The following is a 24,882-nucleotide window of genomic DNA, read 5'->3' as shown; positions in this document are numbered from 1 at the left end:
TCAACAATTCAACACCGCGGGAGATTATGTTAATCAGAAAAGCGTGAATCTGAAAACGTCGAAACGATGGAGAACATCAGGTGATAGTTTAATGAACTCGTATATATTAAGTATTTCCTGAGTTGTTTGAGAAAGAGAAATGGTGATATAAAATTATAAGAATTGCAAAAACTTATCAGATCTAAGTTTTAAAAACGAGTTTCATGCTTTGCGACTTAAAAACTAGTCGTGTACGCGAAACATGACACGTAGGAAATAACACTTTTTTATTTCAATTACTCTTTGTTTTCTTGTCATCGATTTATGTTACGTGGTCAGCATCAAAAAACAATTGAAATCATAAACTTCGTCAAGTTGAACTATTTACAGAATTTTATCAATGAAATATTTAATAAAAATTTTCCATTATCGTCATCCATGAAAGCAAGATATTTTATAAGTAGCAAGACGAAGTAGTAATCGTAGGTAACAGACGTGGATATGACTTTAGATCGGCGGTATAATACGGGTATGGGTTATCGAAATGCGTGAATCCACAATGTTGTGAACGAAATTGAGAGAATAAAATGTTTTATTATCACTTCACTCGACCTTAAGGTAATATTTGATATGAATCTATCTTTTAAAACATTCAATTGCGCAACAGATTTATGTACACCGGTAACATAAACAATCACTTATTCAATCGCCGCTACCCTGTGACAAGCACATAATGTATAAATATTTGTCCATCATATTTTTATATGCCGATGGCTACTTTCTTTGACTCTATTTGCGTGGGATAGCAACAGACTGAATATTTGTAAAATATACAACGTTCACCAATTGCGCCCTGAAGGCACATTTACATAAAATTGGCTGTCATTCTGACGGATTTTGTGGACAGTGTTTCGTACCCGAGACCGTAGACCACTACCTATTGCATTGTCAACGATATAATCATCAAAGAAGACCAGTCATTACCAAAGCCAGAAAACTTAAACTGGAAATGACTTTGGAAGAAGTGTTTAGTAACATGGATATTATTGAAACTGTTATCGAATTTGTTTTGTCTACGGGCAGAAATATTTAGAAAAATTACCTATTGTAATTGATTCAATTGTATAATTATATATTCGTAAATATTGTATTATATGTTAGTATAGGATTTTTAAATTCAAAATGATCAAAGGCGCAAAAAACCACTGAAGTTATAAGCGCCATAAAACATAACAACAACAACAACAACAAAATTAGTGTCTTGGTATTTAACAAACTTGTCGTCTATTTAAACGAATTCCTTACAAATCCCTTAAGGATTAGTCCAACAACTTCAAGCTAAACTTGCTGAATTGCAATAAAAAAAAAACGAAAAACATAAGCAAAGATTTTAGTCATCTCAAATTTTATTTGACTTGCTCTCAGTTATCGTTCGTAAACAACTTTCTGGTCAAGTCAACTGCATACAACTTGCAAATCCGCGTTTGGAATATTCATGCATGTATTATACAACCATCACACACTTTGCACACAGCTGCTTATTGCCATCGGCGTCGGATTTTACGGTGACTTCAACACATCATATAAAACCCTTAAAATCTGTTTTGCTTGGGACTAAACATTCACTGTGACCTCTATACCGCCATTGACAAATTTGCCCGCCTTCCATAACTTAACCTTCACAATCAATTTGACTTCGATATTCGGCGTTTTCTAATCCGTTATCGGAAATACAAACAAAACTTTTCAATTTTGATAACGTCATCACACAAAACTTTAAAGTGAAAAACGAAATTCATAGAGCCAACACAAACTTTTAAATTAAGATGTCTAGCAACAACAATATTCTTTAACCACTGAAAATGTCGAAGTAATTGGTTGGATAGCGAGACAGAAAACTATCCATAGATCCACTTCGGGTACAATAAAATATACAGTTGATGTAAATCGTTTCTCAGAGTTTGTATTATGTTCAATACTTTTACTATGCCTACCTACTATGAAGTCTCTTACAAAGTTTCCGCATAACTCAGCTGACTGAGTGATGCTGCAAATGGATACCGTTATTATAGTATAAACCAAAGGATCACTCATATCTAATCAATATGCAACAAAGCAAGCAATGTCTTTCAATTCCCTTAGAGACGTCTATACACAAAATATCGTCATGAAACAGCCATGATCATATTCATCACCACCACTAATACATCATTATTACAACAAAAATATTCTCGCTTCACCAATGCTTTCCATCTACGAGTCAAATGGTGGTGTTGTGACAACAACACAATAAGATGCTAAAAGTTTCCGATATTTCCTGAGTTTTTGCAAGCCTTGAAGTTAAAATTAATTTTAAAATTAGGATTTTTTTGCCTTTATTTGTTAATAAAATACTTTTCGCAAGATTCCTTATCTGTAACTATGACGTCATGACTCATGTTCATAAAATGCATCATTTCGTGTGCCCTGTGACCTTGTCAATCATTGCATGTTATGAATATAGTTTGCAACCTTTTGACCCATGTGTTGTTACGCTCTTAGATGTACTGAACCAGATGAGTTGCCGAATACCAAACGTTTGTTTAATATTTCGACGTTTTGGCCTAAAATAAAACAGAAAATATTACAAATACGCACCCATGAACCTACATTTGGTGTAAACTTTAGAAACGATTTTTGTAAAGACAACGAAATATTTCAAATGGATAGCATTTCATTCGACTATCATCTCATCTTCATTTTTATCGATATTGGTATTTTTCATCGTTTTGTCTAAATATATTTTATATTAGGGTCAAAGATTACGTGTGGAGTAGTGTGCCGCGGTTGGGACTTCAATCTGTATCATTTTGCCCCATATTAAAGTGTTTTACTTGCGTCATCAAACTATCGAACCTATTGTGTGGCTTTGCAGCACGAGGAATCTTTACAGAATTTGCGAGCAAACCCAATCGCGAAACAGCATCACTACAGCAGACTATATATTTCAAATCAGATGCTGTTAACATTCTCTCAATAAATTATTTTACCATGAGGTAATGGAGAATTGAATTTCCGACTAGAATATGCCTAATAAAATTAATTGAAGTTAAGCAAGACTTGGAAAATGTTGGGTTAATTCATAGATTATTTACAGGTTTTGACAGAAATTTGTAAAATAAAATAAATAAGACAGTGTTTTATAAAATGTCACTGACACACCACTACCGTACACATCTTGCTGGTGGATTGAAGTGGTTTTTGTAACATGCAACAATTTTAAAGTCAATCAATCTAGTTAAAGGGATAGAAATAGATACCACTGTTTTGAGCTAGCACTTACAGACCAAGCAATTATTTTTTGATGTGGCTACCAGTTACAACCTCGTGGCAGCTTGTGACCAAACATTCGTCTATCAAAGAGATTGCCAGTCTCTCTCGAGTATTTCTACTGGTGTCTTTTTACTGACTTATGGTAAAAAAGAAAGTGTTATTGTATTGCTCTGCTCATCATGACACCAGATAAACCCATGGGTCGTTTTGTTTTTATGTTGTCGTTGCGAAATTATCGCTTTTCTCTTCAACTACTGGACCAAATGCTTTGAAATTTCCGGTTGGTAAAGCTTGTTCTTGTCGCTAGAAGAGACGTGTTTTTGACGTGATATTTGTGATTTTTGTTTATTTCTAGACCAATTGCTTTAAAATTTTAAGTGCGGTTAAAGATTGTAGTTTCCACTAAAAGGCTATTACTTCTTTCAGAAATTTATGCGGGATATGGTATTCATGTTTTATGTGCGTTGACGTCATCAGCCTTGTTGCGGTTCTGCTTTCATAAAAACCGCGGTGCTGGCAGCATATTGTGACAGATTGCATACCCGTACTACTTCGTTTTGGCTTCCGTGTCTATATATTTGTGTTCCACTCACTTGTTACCGGTATGTTTTGACAGATTAATTGTAAGAAACAAAGTGTTATTGTGCACGAAGGGCAGTATTTGAAGAAGAGTGAAGTATTGGACACCAGATAAACCTATGGGTCGTTTTGTTTTTATGTTGTCGTTGTGAAATTATCGCTTTTCTCTTCAACTACTGGACCAAAAGTTTTGAAATTACCGGTTGGTAAAGCGTGTTGTTGTCGCTAGAAGTAAATGGCTTTATTTCGATTCAAAGAATTTCTCTGGGCTCTATGGGATTCGTATTTCACTTCAAAGTTTCGTGTAACGAAAAATTGCGTGCCGTGTTTCTGTGATCACATCTCAGTGATCTGGAGGTCATACTATCGGTACTGTTTAAAAAATTCCTACTACTTTATTTTGGCCTCCATGTGCATATATGTGGACACTGTGCCCTCTTGCGGTATTTTATTTATTTTGTCAGTATATTTCTTGTTGTTGTTGTGGAAAATGACTCTATCTACTAATGTGAAATTTTCAATGGTTGAAGAATATAGTTTTTGCAAACAGGCTATTACTTTTATTTATTTGAAAGATTTCTGTAGGTTTCATAGATTTTGGTATGCGATGACGTTATCATTGTCGAAATTTGCTCGTCTTGTGACGTTTGCGGTCGTTGCTATCTGGTGGTCAGACAAAATCGGAAAGACTACTCTACCTGTATAGTCTACTGTAAAAGATTACTGTTGTGTTCTTAAGCCTCTTATGTTTGCAAGAAATATACAAGTATAGACGTTGTAGCGACTTCTTTTAAATCATGAACTGGCGGAACTCCGGCAGAGGACAAAACGTGTTCATGTGAAGACTATTGAGGCCCATTGTCGCTCACAAGATATTGTGGTAAACCATATCTAGCAAAAAGAGTTCTTAGAACACGGATAGTACTCTATGGGCGTAAGTTGACGACATTTTTATAACTTCCGGCCATTTTGAATATGCATCTACTACTATTTAAAACATCGCCCTCTTGAATAGCCCGGCAAAATCCACGTGGACTCTGATCTATGGTGCTTGGGGCAACTCCTAATGGTGTAGGTACATTTTGCTGCATTTGGCAGTTATTACAATTTTCAACCATACTTTCTATGTCTTTGTCTAACCCTGGCCACCAGTACAATTCCAAAATGTTCAACATGGCATTCTTGCAGCAAACGTGATCTTAGAGATTTTGGTATGATTACTCTCAAACCTCACATCAAACCACTATCACATGTGCCAGTATTTCACGATTATTAGAATAGTAGGCTTTGATACTGGGTTTCTGCAAAAAATGTGAAAAGGTCATCTATTGTTGGTAATGGATATTGATCTACTCAAAGAACAGGATTAACAGCTACTTTGAAGTCAGCGCAAAATCGTATTTTACCGCCTTTATTAAGAATTGAAACTATTGGAGTAGCCCACTCATTAAAAGAGACTTTGGTGATTATATCATCACGTTTGAGCCTTTCCAACTCCGCTTCAATATTAGGCCAAAGTCCAAAGGGTACAGGCCTAGGAGGAAAGAATTTAGGTGTGGCGCCCTTTTTCGAAACCAGTTTATCTTTTTCCCTTTTATGCAGCCAAAATTTATCACTGTATTTTATTTAATGAATGTTTCAATCGAGTTTTAGTTTTGGGAGAACAATCTGGTTCCGTTACCTCACGTATATTGAAAATCCTTCTCCAGTCTAATTGAATTTGATGCAACCAATCACGCCCAAACAAACTAGGACCGTTTGTGCTCATTACGTACAATCTGGGTTTTCAACTCTGGTCATTCATTTCTATATTGACTTTGAGGACACCCAGTGGATACATCTTCCCCCTGGAATAAGTTTCAGGCAAATTTTTGTATTATTAAAACGGATAGGAGACAAATTACCAACCTCTATAGACGACAAATTCCCCAAAGTAGGACTGTCACTGCTGTCGTTCTCCATAACACTTGCACTTTGTGATTCATCATTATTGGGTCGGTCACTCGCAGTGGCGTTTCCACTTAAAATGGCGCCCATGGCAAAGTCTAAAAATGCGCCCCCTTGATAGTTGTTTGATAATTTATAATGATTATTAAAGAATTAGGATACTTCTATACGAGTTTTAGTTATTCCCTATTTGAAATTATTTCATTGAAACGTTTTATTATTAACACTTTTCGTCGTTTTTGCACCCCTGTTCAAACAGCGCCCATGGCTTGCACGAGCCATGGCTGCCACGAGCCATGGCTGCCACACCCTAGATACGCCACTGGTCACTCGTCTTTTCTGCCGACACCACTGGCTTACGTCGTGTGCAAACCTGTTGATTATGACCACGGCGACCACCGGAAGTTTTTGTAACGACAGTTTTTGAAATCGTGTGCAGTTTTTCCACAGTGCTTAGGTATATTTTGCGGTATTGAACCGTTGCTTTGTAGAAAAATACTGCTCCTTCACCACTGGCATAACACTGCCACCCGATAATTCAGCCACATCCAATTACATCGACGTTGCAATTCGAAATGTCCTTTGAAGATCTAATTTTTCCTCATCTTTTACCATCAACCTTTTTCTTGTAGCCTCATCGAGTATACCAAAAATTAAGCGATCGCGAATGAAATCATCTCTCAATGGACCGAATTTACACCCTTCGGGACAATTTTCTTGGCTCTGCTGCATATTCACGAAACCCTTCAGAAAGCTTCTGATCTTCTCTGTGGAATGTGAACCTTTCCATAAAAACGGAACGCATCGGTTTTGAATCATCTTGCAAGGTTTACTTTATAACATAATATGTTTTGGAACTGGGCCGGTGCAAAAAGATTGTGTAGTATTTAGTAGGTAAGTTATTAACGTTGGTACCTTTTTCTCATCGACAATATCATTTGCAATAAAATACTAAGTGGCCAATCACTTTCATCATATCAAATCATATTCTTAGCCATTTTTTGAGTTACAGGAAATTTGTTACGCGGTCTCGCATATTAACAATAAACAGTGTCTCACTAAAGTCTGAGCAATCGCTGTAATCTTACGAATCTTCCACGCGTGTGTATTTTATCCTCATCGCCAGTTTTGTTGTGTTCTCAAGTGTTCGCAAGAACTATACACGTGTGGAGGTTGTAGCGACTTCGACCAACTCAAACCATCGACTGGACCAAGGACAAAACGTGAGCAAATCGCATGAATATATACTTTAGCATTGTTCTTTTGTATTTATGTCGTTTCGGTATGTCTTTGTAATTTTTCACATGACCATTTAGTCCAGTTTAGACCGTAGTCGAATGAACACAGAATGTATTCCGAACAGTGCAATATACGGTTTTGGCCATTTACAAGATTATCTCAATATTTTGATATATGGAGAAACACAATATTTATTTGTGAAAATCCTTCTAAATACATTTTTGCAGATATAGACTAACTAGATGACTAGAACCTAATATTGTTTACATAAAAATTTTCAGCGCTATATTGAGCATTTCAGCAAATTACACAAATATAGGAAAACATATCATTATAAATATATCCTAATGAAAGAGCAATTGTTTAAATTTATAAATATATCAACGCACAGATGCTTTGGGATAGAAATTATCCTCCGTTCACTAATCACTATTCTGACATAGTTTGCAGACTTCACCACTACAAAGTTTATTTTTATCTGCGCGATATTACTTATTTTCACAGCAGTAGCATTCCCAATAACTGCAAAACAAGAACTTTTGACAGACATAAGGTAATTAGACCATCTCCTTTTTCAAAAAGTCTATGAAACTTCTACGAAATCTTAAGCAAGCCCTTAGTAAAAAATCTATTCCCCAACAATATATGCTTCAAATTAAAATACTATTCCTCTACTACAAGAAACTTGTCTTTCGAAGAACTCTAAAACCTTCTGGAGAAGGGGTCGAAGTTACAGATGTTACATATCAGGTGTATCAGTAAACACCCTGAGGTTTGTAAACCGCTGCTCGGTTTATCACAAATTCTACAAACAACACAGTAATTTTTCGATGACGTAACTTAATTTATTTCCAACTTGATTCGAAATAAAACGTTCTAGCCAACATTTAGTCAAAACATAAATGTGGTATTTATTTGTTGTCAGCGATATCAATATTTACAACATCTTCATGATTCCATATGACGTTGTTCATCTCTAACGTAATCGAGACAAAGCTCCCATAGTGTACATAGAACGGGTGTTTGTTGAACTTTTGCAATGATACCTCCAGCAAAATACACAATCTAAAAGGAGTACAATTAGTTCATAACTATAAATCCACGTAGTGGGAAAGTGACGTCATTTCGACAGGTGATTCATAAACAGATGCATGGAAATGCAAAACCGACGGCATATATATCTTTTGCTAATGAACGATCATAGCTCTGGTATGGATTGACAATACTGAATATTACTGAAGTTCAATTCACGGCATCATTTCTATATTTACGGGTTCATTGTTGTTCTTTAACTGATTGATTCAATTCGTTATGTTCATGTGAAGGATTAATGTAGCAAGTAAGTCAAGACAGGTACCAGGTACGAATGATTTTTGCTACTTTATATTTGAGATTCAATCCAACGAGAATAAAATCTATCCAATTTTATGAATATATGCAAGTAAAAGGCATATATAAAATTATAAAATTTTTCATGGAAATTTGATCTTATTCACTACAATTTAATAACAATCGATTAACAACTAAATGAGGAAAATGTAACGTACAGTTTCTTCGTAGAGGACCCCGGAATATTCCGCACGTTCTTCTTTGCTTAAGCTTACTGCAATAAGCGTTCAAACATCTTCTCTTCATCCTTCTAAACACTGAAATAAAAACACAAATAAATGTAACAACTATCAACTTACTATCTACTTATCGAATATGCAAGTCAAACCATCGGAATTTTTGTTTCAGCCGGTATATTGAAACTATGTACTTGTGGTTTTTAAAACGGCGGGGCGCGTCCTCCAAGGGGGGGGGGGGGATTTTATGGGCTGGCGTAGACAATTTTTTGGGGGCATGAAGCTAATTAAAAAAAAAATTATTTCTCAGATTTGATCTTGCACGCCTTATTTTAAATATTCACATTTCTTTATTGTTTAGAGATTGCGATTTCTTCCACGTATTTTCAACGTGTTTTTTGAATAAAACATACTTTTGCTTTGCTATTTGTAGCTTATTGTTAGCTAGTTAATTTTGAGGTGGAACGCGAGAGTTGCAAATTCTAAAAAGGGGTGCGGCTTAAAAATTTTGAGAACCACTGAGTCTAAGGTTGTAAATTTGCTTGAGTCTGCCTCAAATAAACTCAAACTTGTTAGCATTCTTACATTTATATATCTGACAGTAAATTGACTCCGAGCATTATCATCAATAATAACATAACAAAAAGGAGGCCTTATCTATAAAGTATCATCGAAGTGTAATAAATCTAACAGCAATTAGTAGCGTGTAGAGTACACTTTCTAGGAGTGTAATTATTGCGATAATTCGTGAATATTGACGGAGTTGTGACTTGAATTACCGCATTAGATGTAATTGAGTAATTTTAATTTACAACTAGATTACCTTCTCGTGTGGAGTCTCCATCCGCATAATCCAACAGCACGATGTGAACCACAACGCAAACTGCCACACATGCTATAATTGTCAACTTGTACATGCTTATATTTACTATTATTTTCAATTTTTTTTCTCTTCTGCTAGGTGAATAGGTAAAAACAAGGAATTAGTTTAGTTACAATCTACCTATTTCACATAAACAAGCACGCAATCTAAGGCAATATTCAATAAATTTGCTAATGAATGCCATCGATTGCTACACGATGACAGATGGTCATTTCCAAATGGCAACGAATTGTTACTATTATTATAACTTTACTATCGTTCCACGCTTCATGAGCATCAAAACCATGCTTTTGTTAACGTCCTGATCTTTCCTACGAGATGAAAAATTACGTAATCAAGCCTTCATAGAATTAATTTATAAATTTAAAAAATGTTGTTTGGTATCTGATGATTTCATTTTCATTCCTGTTTGCCGGCCTTCTAAACTGTTCGCTATTGCTAATTTTATGATACAAATATTTTTTTAAAGCAATTTGATGTAAAGTGTCAATGATGTCATTTATCAAAGTGACCGACCATGTTAATTAATAACCTGGACAATCAGGTTGATAAATAATAAAAGGCTACAGCTGTAGGTTGTAGGCTACAGCATGTTTACATTCATTCATTCATTCATTCATTCAATTTATTCAAAGCAATCCTTTATTAACCTTTTGTGACCCCAAGCAGCATAACGAAATACCGATATTGTTCAATCTCAAGTCAAAACTAATAAATCAAAACATTGATCAATATTGCATTTTTCCAGTTCAACAAAGTATCCCATATTTTCTTTCACTGAAACTATCGAGACAATTGCATCTTTGGTTGGAATCGTTTGAATACCAACAGACTAGATTCAATATCATTCTATAAATTTAATATATTCGAATATCATAAAGCACGCGACAGAATATAAAAGGATAGTGGGGGCGTGACACTTTAATACGGTTGTATGTTTAATTTCTACTTCTAGGTGCACTTGAACAAATACAATTTTTCAATAAATCTCATATTGCAGTAACTTTATTGTTGTTACTAGTTGTATGTTTACTTTCTATTTCTGAGTGCACTTGAACAAATATTATTTTTCAATAAAACTATCTCATAACGCAGTATAAACATTATTGAGTTGTGGATGGATAATATGCACGTCTCAACGAAGACTAGCGTTGTGAAGAATCCACGCGAAAAAGTGATATAACCAGATTTTCCTTGTGTTGGACAATCTAATAGAAAACTGGTGATTTTGAATTCCCTATTTCTAAAAGAAATCGTAAGCACAAATGCGCAACTACCATGACAAACCTTACCCTATAGCTACACAATATGCATATGAATACATTGAACACAATGAACAGCCTTCCGAAGATGGAACAAGAGCTTAGTTATTAATTTAACATTATGACGAGAATTAAACTTACATAATCTATTAACAACCCTGAAACTTTCTATGTCTTCCTTTGGGAAAATATCTTCCTAACCCGGTGATGTGTTGAGTTAAAACCACTAGATGAAAATGAATATTCTTTCAGAGTAAGGGTTCAAATTTAGCTTGGATAGTGATTACAGCGAACAAACAAAGTATCCTTATTGATATATGTTTCCACTTAGTTAAATATTGTCGGGGATAGTGTATCAGATTTATAGCCTTACTAATAGTAATAAAATGCGAATTATAACGCTTGTTTTCAATCAAGTTTTTATTTCTCTGTCAACTTAAAAAATGGACAATTGGGCATTTTGAGCCGTAAACAACAAAAGCACACAATTACCAGCACATTATGACATAATATGCAGCATAGACATGGCTTCCAAATCCATTTTTCGTTAAAACATGATCGATATTTCACATCAATACATATTTCAAACCTGAACATTTTACTAATTTCCATATAACCTTTACCCTAAAATGTGGCAGCGGCATGAAATATATTTTCTTAAATATGACACAAAACAGTTTTATCGTAAATGTACGCAACAACAAAGAGAAAAAATACCTGGTGAAATTTCAGATGTTCGTGATTATAGATCAGATACACTATCCCCGACAATATTTAACTAAGTGGAAACATATATCAATAAGGATACTTTGTTTGTTCGCTGTAATCACTATCCAAGCTAAATTTGAACCCTTACTCTGAAAGAATATGCATTTTCATTTAATGGTTTTAACTCAACACATCACCGGGTTAGGAAGATATTTTCCCAAAGGAAGACATAGAAAGTTTCAGGGTTGTTAATAGATTATGTAAGTTTAATTCTCGTCATATTGTTAAATCAATAACTAAGCTCTTGTTCCATCTTCGGAAGGCTGTTCATTGTGTTCAATGTATTCATATGCATATTGTGTAGCTATAGGGTAAGGTTTGTCATGGTAGTTGCGCATTTGTGCTTACGATTTCTTTTATAAATAGGGAATTCAAAATCACGAGTTTTCTATTAGATTGTCCAACACAAAGAAAATCTCGTTATATTACTTTTTCGCGTGGATACTTCACAACGCTGCTCAACGTCGTTGAGACGTGCATATTATCCATCCACAACTCAATAATGTTCATACTGCGTTATGAGATAGTTTTATTGAAAATAATATTTGTTCAAGTGCACTCAGAAATAGAAAGTAAACATACAACTAGTAACAACAATAAAGTTACTGCAATATGAGATTTATTGAAAAATTGATATATCTATGAATGGAAAAATTTTGACCAAGAAGTCTTCAACAATCTTTTATTGACACCATAAAGGAGTACAGCATTTAACAATACAAAAGTTAAGTCTCATGCAAAGATATGTTAAGAGCAACTTATTTTAAATGGGAAAAAATGCATATTATACAAGATCATACAATGAAAATATCTGATATCATTATAAAATACCTGTTGATAATTACAGAAAATGATACCCATGATCATTGATCACGGGACCGACATTTCACATAATATTATTGAATAAAATATTTTATTGTCTGTGATGTCACGGCAATCGAAATTGTACAATCTGGCGCATTGAGAGATCTGTCATTATATCCTTGTTGAATTACAAATTGGATCTGTCATCTCGTACATTTTCAAACTTTTGCATTATTTATCATTTTTGGCATTTGCTTTTTAATACCTTTGACATAAACTATCGAAACATGACTCAAGTTCTTCTCCTATTCCCACACCGGATACCGTTATGCAAATATTATGAACATGACCTAAGACAAGTATAAAAATAGAAGCTGTTATGGCTTTTACCAGTAGCTTGTCTTCAGGATATCTTATTGTTAATAAACTAAAAGCATGTACATAATATCGAACATAAGTCAATTTACGTCATGCTGATGTTTTGAACTTATCGTATCGTTTGCAGGAAAGCAAAACTAGAAGTTATCTTCGCTCATACATATTAACCTTTTGTGACCCCAAGCAGCATAACGAAATACCGATATTGTTCAATCTCAAATCAAAACTAATAAATCAAAACATTGTTCAATATTGCATTTTTCCAGTGCAACAAAGTATCCCATATTTTCTTTCACTGAAACTATCGAGACAATTGCATCTATGGTTGGAATCGTTTGAATACCAACAGACTAGATTCAATATCATTCTATAAATTTAATATATTCAAATATCATAAAGCACGCGACAGAATATAAAAGGATAGTGGGGGCGTGACACTTTAATACGGTTGTATGTTTAATTTCTACTTCTAAGTGCACTTGAACAAATGCAATTTTTCAATAAATCTCATATTGCAGTAACTTTATTGTTGTTACTAGTTGTATGTTTACTTTCTATTTCTGAGTGCACTTGAACAAATATTATTTTCAATAAAACTATCTCATAACGCAGTATAAACATTATTGAGTTGTGGATGGATAATATGCACGTCTCAACGAAGTCCAGCGTTGTGAAGAATCCACGCGAAAAAGTAATATAACGAGACTTTCTTTGTGTTGGACAATCTAATAGAAAACTCGTGATTTTGAATTCCCTATTTCTAAAAGAAATCGTAAGCACAAATGCGCAACTACCATGACAAACCTTACCCTATAGCTACACAATATGCATATGAATACATTGAACACAATGAACAGCCTCCCGAAGATGGAACAAAAGCTTAGTTATTAATTTAACAATATGACGAGAATTAAACTTACATAATCTATTAACAACCCTGAAACTTTCTATGTCTTCCTTTGGGAAAATATCTTCCTAACCCGGTGATGTGTTGAGTTAAAACCACTAAATGAAAATGCATATTCTTTCAGAGTGAGGGTTCAAATTTAGCTTGGATAGTGATTACAGCGAACAAACAAAGTATCCTTATTGATATATGTTTCCACTTAGTTAAATATTGTCGGGGATAGTGTATCTGATCTATAGCCTTACTAATAGTAATAAAATGCGAATTATAACGCTTGTTTTCAATCAAGTTTTTATTTCTCTGTCAACTTGAAAAATGGACAATTGGGCATTTTGAGCCGTAAACTACAAAAGGAGCAATGCGATATAATTACCAGCAGATTATAACATATGCAGCATCGACATGGCTTCCAAATCCATTTTTCGTTAAAACATGATCGATATTTCATCTCAATACATATTTTAAACCTGAACATTTCACTAATTTCCGTATAACCTTTACCCTAAAATGTGGCAGCGGCATGAAATATATTTTCTTAAATATATATGACACAAAACAGTTTTATTGTAAATGTACACAACAACAAAGAGAAAAAATACCTGGTGAAATTTCAGATGTTCGTGATTATGTTCACAAGAATGGAAATGCGATCTAGACCACAATGTGTGACACTCTAGCTTTGAGGCCCGTGCCATTTGAAATTCATGCAATTACTACTCCTAAAGTATATATTAGTGCATTAGTGCATGGACAATTTGAAGAAATCACGGACGTCGTGTGGATTGCAAAAAAATAGTATTGAACGAAGCATTTGACCTTTAAACCAAATAGAGGAGACTACCGTTTGAACTTCTGCTACGTTACCAGACAAAGTGCTAATGAACTCGTATAATGTTGATCAAATTACCATTTCCCACGAACAGGTTTGCTTCTGAGCAAATCAAATACAATTACTTGAATTTGTAGGCTATTCAATAATTTAAGTGATGTCTGAATAAATAAAAGCATCGAGTGAATATGGAATATCAGAATAAATAAAAGTGTTAAATGTTTTCGTCGACATAGGTCCTATTCTAATAAATGTGTTATGTAATATGTTTTGATACGCGTAACCATCAGAAAATATGTCAGGCGCAAAGTCATTACCCTATTATCCTATATATTACGGGAGATTATATTGTGTATGTTAGAGATGAGGAAATATTTTACATAATCACTCTTTTTTCTAGGCAATACTCCATTTCCCATTATTGGTATATATTTGTATTGCAAAAACTATCTATGAATAAAACAATTTTGACCAAGAAGTCTTCAACAATCTTTTATTGACACCATAAAGGAGTACAGCATTTAACAATACAAAAGTCAAGTTTCATGAAAGGATATGTTAAGAGCAACTTATTTTAAAGGGGAAAAATGCATATTATACAAGATCATACAATGAAAATATCTGATATTATTATAAAATACCTGTTGATGATTACACAAAATGATACCCAAGATCATTGATCACGGGACCGACATTTCACATAATGTTTTTGAATAAAATATTTTATTGTCTGTGATGTCACGGCAATCGAACTATCGGCACGCATTGAGAGATCTGTCATTATATCCTTGTTGAATTACAAATTGAACCTGTCATCTCGTACCTTTTCAAACTTTTGCATTATTTATCATTTTTGGTATTTGCTTTTTAATACCTTTGACATAAACTATCGAAACATGACTCAAGTTCTTCTCCTATTCCCAAACCGGATACCGTTATGCAAATATTATGAACATGACCTAAGACAAGTATAAAAATAGAAGCTGTTATGGCTTTTACCAGTAGCTTGTCTTCAGGATATCTTTTTGTTAATAAACTAAAAGCATGTACATAATATCGAACATAAGTCAATTTACGTCATGCTTATGTTTTGAACTTATCGTATCGTTTGCAGGAAAGCAAAACTAGAAGTTATCTTCGCTCCTACATTCACCAGATACAATTCCTAATAAATGTCATTTTTCCTGTCCATTTTGCCCTGTTCGACATATTATTTGGGATGTAATTCGTAGGATGATGCTTCGTAATGCTGTGCAATCCATTACGCTTATGGACTGCTTATGAATTAATTTTATCCTACTTTCAATGATATTGGCAGGTTATTTCTGATAACATTCAATCCAAGCCAAGTGCGAGTATTCTTGTTCTTGTTAGTGGAAAATAACTAAATATTTTGACCTTTATGGTCAGTCGATATGTTGTCATGAGTCCTAAATACTTGGCCGAAAATAAATAAACCTAGTGCACATGTGTGAAATACAAGAAGAGCATTACAGTAGAATTTAATAATTTGCCAGAACCGTTTTCAACTAATTTAATCAAAATAAATATTAAAAAACAATTGTCAAGAGAAAAAAACATAAAAAAATTAAAATAGCGTGGAACACGGTCTTTAAACGGGATTTAAATATTATTTTTTTAATTTATTACCTCTTACTACAATATTTAAAAAATATACCCGTCAGTCCAATTTGGACTAATAGTTGATTCAATTACGAAAAACTATTCAATTCACTTATGGAATCAAAAGCTTTTATTTGGTGAGCGTACTAGCAGGCTATTTCCATGCTAAAATTATTCTAAAGTTTAGTGGTGTTGGCTAATCCTATATAATTTAGTACAACACGAAAATAAGCACACGATAATTGCAAACATTTTATTAAATATTGTCATACAGGTATTCTGTATTAAGGATTAATAACGCAATAGAATAATATAAAGGACGATAACATAAAAAGTAAACATTGAGTAGAAGCAGGATTTACACGAAAACACCATTATTTGGGAACTTAGAATTATCTCATTGGGTGCATTTGTCATATATATGCCTGTCAGTATTTTGATTCATTAATTTTATATGACATAAAAAAAATATTATTTTAAGCGAAATCAACGAATTTAAGTTATATTTAATAATATAAAGTTTGTTCTAAAAATCTATATGCGGGCAAAAATACAATAAATTATGTTATTGCTTTACTGATATAAAAACAAAATGAAGTGGACATTTATCTTTCATTCGTACTTTCGGCCGGTGACGATAAACGGATTGTATCGTCTTCTTGCGCAGATTTCCTGATTCCAGCACATCTGACAAACTAGAAGAATATAAAATTAAAATCAAATTTATAATGAATTTGTAAAGCAATGAAAAATATCTGGAAAACTGAATGCTTTAAACTTGCGTCCATTTTAAATTAACACAATTTGTTTCAAAATTGGGCTTGTAAGTGAATGGGAAAATATCTTCAATACTGCTAAAAATATATGATTTCGTTTTCAAATGATTGTTGATTTTACCCTCTCCTTATTTTTCACGCACGCTATCCATTACAGTGATTTCACCGATGCTGTAGCCTATTTTAAACAAGATTGTACTTGCTTCATGTTATAAGTGTCCTATAACTTACAGTTTTGTTCAAATTTTGTCGCAAATACGGAACAAGTTACTGATCGTTGTAGTACCGGACAATATTTCGAAGAACATCTGGCAATTATCCGACTTATCATGACACCTAAATAGATATTAAAAATCAAATCAATGAACTGTTAGAAAATTTTTAATACATTACATAATACATTTTAATTCATTTGTATTAACTGAAAAAGGGGAATGAAACTTTAATTCATTATTGTCATTAAAATACCTATTGGTCTGCACATCACCAATATAATTTCCAACACTAAATATCGAATCGATCGAATTTATAATAGTCTGTCTGAGTACGGGTTACTTCAAAAGTTCTGTGGCGCTCTTTAGAGAGTTTTAACAACATGCGCTACTAGGCAGTATTTAAATGTGTGAATATATTTTCAATAAATTAATATATGCTACTACAGAAAAACTAGTTTTTATAAAGTATGTATTATAGTTTCTTTCATAGTTATGAATACTGAGAATAGGACGAGATAAAGACGTTTTTTGATAGAAGAAAGAAGGGTCGTTTAAAATTGCCATTTTGTCTTTTGCTGAACCAATCGCACTCTTTTATAAAGTTGCGAAATACTCGGCGATTTTCCACGTGGTCGCCGAATCGTGCGAATTGGAATTCTTTGCATTCATTGGTTCATATTCGGAATGGAACCAGTGCTTAGTGGTATAAAACATGCTTACTTGTTTGTTCATCTCAAAAGAAAATTAACAGAATTATGTCATGCCAATCAAATGTCTATAATTCCCACAGTTCACCGTCTGCCAGATCAATTTCAAGTTAGTGGCCAGAAATAAACTCACAGAGCATCGGCATATAGCGCTACGGTTGAGATTCAACATGGCGTAGATTTACATCTGTTCCAACCCTGACTTAACTACTACACACTTTATTTTCATTACAGTTTTTTATTGTATATATAGCACTAATACAAAATATACCAAAATGTTCCCGTATGTTTTTCAACTTCAAAAAACGAATCCCGAATCAAGTATTCCACGGGCAGTTCAGTTTTGTTTCAGCTTCAACTTACGACTTTAGAGGTCAGTGGACTTCCAAGCTATACGCTATATAAGCTTCCAAGCTTATTTTTAGGCTCTAGGTTTAACTTGTACATTCAGCTTTACGTGTACACCAGACATTTTGAACGTGCGGATCGATTGATAGCCCAGTCAGACGCAAAAAGATTTGGGAAGTTTACATAGTAGACAATAACTTTGTCTATATCAAGAACTAAAAATAAAAGAAACCAACAAAAATGAGAAACTGTATATTTTCACTTATGTAATGTTGAAAATTATAGTCTAATGCGGTTTAAAAAGTTTATGTAACGCGAATCCAGTAATCGACAAAAAAAATTATATATATTCGTAAAAAGGTTTGCTGACGCACCGCGTGAAGAGGAATGCGCATCAAATCATAAATTTCAGGCACGATAAGTATTTGCGTTTTAGGGTATTTGTACCTAATTTTCGACATCTCCATGCTTGTACATATAGAAAATCGAGTATTAGTGCAATAAAAATAAAAAGTTTGTTGGTGGTATTGTCTTACCTTTATCTTCACTCATGGCGCTTACGAGTGGAAAGAATGAAGTAACAGTTAGTGTTAAAACCAGGCCGATCAAAACGGCTACTTTGTTCATTTTGCTCTTCTTTGTGATTTCCGTTTACTTTCTGAAATACTTAATTTAGTACACTAAATTATATTTTTCAAAAATGTAATAAAACATATCTAAAAGAAGTAAATTCAATGACATGAAAGATGAATTTGATGTGATAGTTTGCTCAAAAACCACTAATTTAAATTTTTTACCTCAACATTCTCAAATTTTAAAGACTTTTTTATCAGTTGTCTGAAATTACTGCTACAATTCCTACTCGTCATAGTTATTTAACTTAAAAACAATGATCAACAACTTATTCGCATGATAATAGAAACAGAAATTTTACGATATGAAATAACCTTTCACTTAAAATGTTTTTGCAAAATCGCGAAATTTCGATTCGAAGCCTAAACAATTTGGCTTTGTTTAATGGAAGTTAAAATACATATTTGAACTCTATTTAATGATTGACGAGTCCAGCTTCAAATATAATTTATGGGCAAAAATTTATTGTTTTACTTAGTTAATCGAAGATACAAATTTTTTGAGCTAATACAATAATTTGCTTCCGAAAAATCATACCACAAACGCAACTGGTAGATATTGGAATGCATATTTTATACCTCTTATCACTCAAAGTCGATCATATATTCAACAGAAATAATAAAACACAATTCTTTTCTTTTTAGTTTGTGATCTTTTCCTCTGCTGACTGACTGTAGAAGGCAGAGCACGGTCGCTACGACCAGGTATAAATAAGCAAAGAATACTCCTTTTATTGTTCCTGACTCACACCTAAAAATGAAGATATCGACCGGGGTAAAGTTGAAAAGTATTAACTCACGATTTTAAGAATGACATTAATCTTTTAAAAGGTTGACGTGGTTAATTCGTGTTTCGGGTTTTTACGAAAATAAATTCAACGTCCGACTTAAGCCACAAATTCCCAATACGTCACATGTGAACTGAGGATCTGTTGAATAAAGAAGATCATGTTGATGTTAATTATTTTAGTTCTGGTGACCAACATGAGTCACCTCTTCAGTACGTTACTTTTGATGATTTACAATTGACATGGTTACTTCTATGTTCAAGGGTATTGGGTAAAATATACCTAACAAACTGATTGATTTTGTATTACACGTCAGAACAATTGTTTATAAAAAAAGTTTATTTTGGAACTAATTTACAAAAACTAAACAGATAGAGTGAAAACATAATATGGAGGTATGTATCAATGACTGAGCATATCAGATATACCTAATTTATTGACATTTAAAACTATTTCCGTCCACTTAAATGAATAAAGTAGTTGCGTAAAACAAATTAAATTTTTCATTGTTCTATACTTTGCATTACTATTTGTCAAATATTTTAATTTATTTATATATAAATATCGTTTCCATTAATGTTTATGTTAATAAAAGTTCATGATTACTATTTTATCAGAATAGTATTGTATTGACGACATTGCAACATTCAAGTTCATTAAAGATGCGGACGTATAAAATGAAAAAAATAGTACTCTCGGCACCATCCCAACCAGACTATACAATATACGGGGTCGATTCAGTAGCGTAAATAACAGAATTACTGTCTGAATTTACTCCCTTGGTAGGCATCGTTTTTAAAAATTAAATAGTTTATAGTAAAACGAATAAAACATATCTGGATCCATTATCTCAGCGATATAGAAAAATGTAAAATGTTATGTGCCTTGTAGAATTCTCACGCTATATCCGAATAGGCTAACAATATTGTAGACTTTTATGCAAAAACATGTTTCATTATGTAGTAGCCGAAACACGACATTTACTACTAACGACCGCATTACATTGCTTCACATTTTGAGATAAGTTTTCACTCCCACCTAAACAGTATTTCGGAATTTAACTTTGACAACTCAGAATCAGCTCAGCAATCGTAATATTAAGCATCGGTAGTCAAATCCCCGTTTTATTGCTGAGTTAATGTACTCGCCAACATGGCATTTCGGTACTCGATCCAAAAGCATAATACCTTTATGACATTACTCTCCTTTTTAAATATACAATTAACAACAAATTGAAGCCTTGCCAACAAATTTAGCAAAGTTCGATGTTCAAAACCTGGACAGGTCGAAATATTTTACTTATCATTTAATGTACAATAAACCAATGGATGCTAAATTGTAGTCAGTGGAAGCTGAAGCTCTGTCGAAGCTTCATTGTAAACTCCTCTTCACTTTTTGGTACGAGTACAAAAAGTACATTGCAAAATGTCTTGATACCGCGTGAGAAAACACCGATCTTTGAAACGCTGCAGCGTTAAACCACGCACAAGCTCAGTACTTCACATACTAATTGCAAAATTGTTTGAGAATAATGATCAACAACTACATCGGATATTAGTGCGTCCGAAAAATAACAAGAATAAAAGCTTTGTCATACAATTTTTTATTAAGCACCATCTGAAGACTTGCAGTTGTAAAAGTTTTTTATATGTTCCAAACCTCCTGGTTTCGTATATGATATATAAAACAATATATATCAATAAACGCCTGATAATGAAATAAAGTCTTTTTCATCTGATTACATATATTTAGACCGGACATCCTGAAGTATGCGCACCAAGATGGCGCACAACCTGAACTCAGTTTGTGTACCAGGTTAGGGTTCAGGTTGTGCGACATCTTGGTGCGCATACTTCAGGAGTACCCTTGGGCTTAGACCATTGTCAGAGTTCAAAACATTCTCATTTACTGAGAAATATTGTTCTTTCATCCTAGTATGACACCGACTTCCTCCTATTCAAGAGAAGATATTAAAAGACTAACAATTCGCGCAATGCTATATGTAATGTAATCTCTCATAAAATGGAAAAGTTTTGATCATTAATATTTCATATTTGTTTGTTTTTCCTATAGCCAAATGTAATTCACCTAATAGCACCCTCCAGGGTCCTATTATCAATTAGTGCTGACAATGTATAATAAAACTTTATATAAAGAGACAAATTCAGACGTTGGACGTAGTCAATAAATTTTCCTTTGACAAAATTGCTCAAATTTTTCTGTAACAGTAAATCCAAACAGGGGACGGGTCACGGTTTTCTGCCTCACCGTCGTTGTAATTTTCCACGTTCCAGTCAACGTCGTATGAAGTCTTGACAATCTCGTCATTGTCAATGATTTTCAATTTTACAAGATTTTTAGCTTCGCTCTCGAGTGGCAGACGGTAATCTTCATTGTCAACACTCACTCGAGCAGTGTATACCAAATGGCCACCATCTTTTAGCAGCTTTGCCATTTCTGGAAGCATTTTGGGATCCAAATGACCACGAAGAAAACCCCCAACACACGTGACCGCATCATAATAGCCCTCTCTGTCTTTAAGAATTCCAATGTTCCCAGGTTCCAACTGCTGTTTTTGAAGCTCTTGATATACATCTTTATCTTTCGCTTTTTTCAACATTTCAGTACTTCCATCTATACCGTGCAATATTCCAGAATAACCTCTTTTTCGCAGGTAGTGTCCGACAAGTCCGGTTCCAGATAGTAAGTCCAACACATTGGTGTCTCTATTATTTTCCTTCAAGTGACGCATTAGAACTTCTGCTGATTCATCGTGAATTTTATATCCGATTGCATCAATATCTTTTTCATATTCTTCTGCCCATTTGTTGTAATTACTAATTATGTTTGTCGACTCTTTGTGAATAAATATCTCGGTTTTCATTTTTTTCAAAGCTTCGTACGCACGGGTTGCCATAATTAATATCTAACTCGTATTTTTATATAGGCTATAAAAACGATGATATTCCAGTGATTTTATAGCAAGATACTTGGCGGAACGTTGGAATGTTGGCTGTGCTGTAAGTAATTAATGCCTCATCAAACACATCACTGATCATTCTGTACGCCTGCATTCTATGAGAATTACTTGTGCTAGATTGCAGTTGTTCTCAACCTTTTCCTTTCGTAGCCACTTTCGTTGCACAAAAAAATTCGGGGGCTATTAACTTTCATATGCAATGTGAAAATTATCAATCAATAGCAAATACGGCATTATCATCTTTAATTTCTAATACCATCAAATGTAACCAATTTATCAATAAGTCTAACAATTTTCAACAAATTTGTGGCCCACCTGCAAATCTTTCTGTGGCCCAGCAGTGGGCCATGGCCCACTGGTTGAGAACCGGTGTGCTAGATGATTGCTGGACATATCGCGATTGAGTGGTCGTGCAATCGCTCGTCCGCAATACAAGCTTTCAGCATGCAATTTCATGCATTGTAAATTTCCATCTGCGATCCTGGCTGACTACACCTTACTTTGCATTTTTTTAGTGAGATAACGTAATAAAATATAACTAAAAGTACATAAACATTGCGAACAATCATAAAGTAAATCCGGTATTTATTTTTCATATGTCCATTCCATCACTTTTCGGGATAAATACTAAAACAATCTTTCAATGACAAACGCGCTGGTAACAAATCCTACCGGTCCTAAATGTTTTGCTAACGAGAACTACGATAAGCAGTGGATATCCTCGTTCTGTTGAAGTACGAAGTGATCAATTTGGCTTTTAATCATAATCTGCCATAATGATTAACGCGGTGTTTCCTTATTGCTGGGTTTCAATAATAATAAACGCGAGAGCGGAAATCACGCCAGATTCGTTTTTCACATTGATTCATTTTGTGAATGGTTTTATTAAGTAATATGGGATGCAACGATCAAACATAAATATAACGGGCGTTCATGATTTATATGAACTCAACGTTTATTTTAAAAATACGACATCGTTTCAATCGTGAATTGCATGAGGGTATGTGCCCATAACACACGGTCGACAGATGATATCGGAATACAAAGATGGTGTTGCGTATTTAACCACATACTTCTTATGTTGATCTCATGAATAAAACACAATAAATACATAATATTAAATATACACATTTTGGCTTTTCTATAGAGTTGGTGACGAAATTGAAAAAATGTCGAAAAATACTCTTGCTACATAAAAATATTTGATCCGTGAAGTTGACTAATATACTATTATCTGCTTTTTAACCAATTGAATTATAACTATTGAGTTGCATTTGAGAAGGGTTATTTGACCTCCGATTCGGATTTTGGAACGTTGTCTGCATTGTAAGTACCTCCCAGCGGCCTCAATTGTACATTTGATATTACCGCTGCTTGGCGAGTCATTCTCATCAACAATGATTTGGTCTTTCATTGGCTGGTTAGGCCGATTTTCAAGCCAGGCAATTATTGTACCCACCTGTTGCACGTATCAAGTAGCTCCATTAACAGTACGTTCATATTGTCGCAGTATGCGATGAGTATATGAGTATATTTGATGAACACAACTTAAACGCTTTTAGTGCTTGGGTCCCATTTTGGCAGCAGCGGTCTCGGTGTTTTTTTTTTCTTCTAATGGCCTTATGCTTTTTAATTTCATATCGTCTGGCATTTTTTTGTCGCATTTTGTTTGTTAATATAGAATAAATACCTTTCATAACTTGTACCTTGTCACTCACACGGCATGTATGTAAAATGTGTGTGCGCATCACTTGAATATATATACCTATATTTGGTGTACGAGCATAACACATACGGTCTCGTGTTGACCAACGAGTTATATGGAAATTTCCTGTTTTTGTATTTTGTTGAGACGCTGATTGTTAAATTCAACAATCTCTGAAATGCTTAATGGGCAACTTCACTATAAGATAGAAATAATTAGGGCTTTTTGTATCTCACCATAATTAAATAGAAAGTTCTTGCACAATCTATTTTATAAAGTTGTTTGAATCAATTTCCTAGCCCGCGATGCCGCAAAAAAGATTAGAATCTTACGATATTATTTTTTGCGCGCAATTATAGAACTGTATTTATTTATTAGCTCGAAGCTTTATTTATTTGATGAACAGATCTAATATATTCACTTTTTTCAACGATTGTTTATTGCCTTATAAAAGACATTGCACCATTGGTATTTTGTTCCCGTCTATAACAGAATGTTGAGCATAAGCTAATACTAATATATCAAATCATGTATAGCCAAATCCGTAATATAATATTGACCTGGCGGTCTTGGATTAAATTTGATTATTTGTGTGATTGAACTCAAGTAATAACATAGACCTTCATATATATCACGTATATTGTCTCGTGGCCATT

The 24,882-nt window shown here is 33.8% G+C and overlaps 1 protein-coding gene and 2 long non-coding RNA genes across 4 annotated transcripts; all 3 read right to left on the bottom strand.

Annotated features, from left to right (window-relative positions):
• Nucleotides 1–7,317: 7,317 nt before the first annotated feature.
• On the bottom strand, nucleotides 7,318–9,600 carry LOC144421071 (uncharacterized). Its single transcript, XR_013474938.1, has 3 exons — nucleotides 9,445–9,600; nucleotides 8,604–8,702; nucleotides 7,318–8,121 (listed from the first exon to the last, which is right to left on the bottom strand). It is a non-coding gene; the product is annotated as an uncharacterized LOC144421071 (long non-coding RNA).
• Nucleotides 9,601–16,060: 6,460 nt separating this feature from the next.
• LOC144421022 (uncharacterized) lies at nucleotides 16,061–21,286 on the bottom strand. 2 transcript variants are annotated; one of them, XR_013474878.1, is made up of 4 exons: nucleotides 19,554–21,286; nucleotides 18,658–18,787; nucleotides 17,083–17,187; nucleotides 16,061–16,770 (listed from the first exon to the last, which is right to left on the bottom strand). It is a non-coding gene; the product is annotated as an uncharacterized LOC144421022 (long non-coding RNA). The 2 variants fall into 2 exon arrangements; XR_013474877.1 differs by lacking the exon at nucleotides 19,554–21,286 and having other exon boundaries at nucleotides 18,658–18,850.
• Nucleotides 21,287–21,526: 240 nt separating this feature from the next.
• On the bottom strand, nucleotides 21,527–23,052 carry LOC144421021 (methyltransferase-like protein 27). Its single transcript, XM_078111072.1, has one exon. It carries the CDS (start codon nucleotides 22,456–22,458, stop codon nucleotides 21,751–21,753), a length of 708 nt encoding a protein of 235 aa, XP_077967198.1. The 5' UTR covers nucleotides 22,459–23,052; the 3' UTR covers nucleotides 21,527–21,750.
• Nucleotides 23,053–24,882: the final 1,830 nt, after the last annotated feature.

The sequence above is a fragment of the Styela clava genome, chromosome 3, assembly GCF_964204865.1.
Source record: "Styela clava chromosome 3, kaStyClav1.hap1.2, whole genome shotgun sequence".
In the NCBI taxonomy this organism is placed as follows: Eukaryota; Metazoa; Chordata; class Ascidiacea; order Stolidobranchia; family Styelidae; genus Styela; species Styela clava.
Note: the sequence above shows the minus strand (reverse complement) of the source record. Positions and strands in the feature narration are given on the sequence as shown.

Excerpts from the sequence above, each read along its gene's own strand:
- LOC144421021 (XM_078111072.1), bottom strand. The coding sequence starts at position 22,458 with ATGGCAACCCGTGCGTACGAAGCTTTGAAAAAAATGAAAACCGAGATA.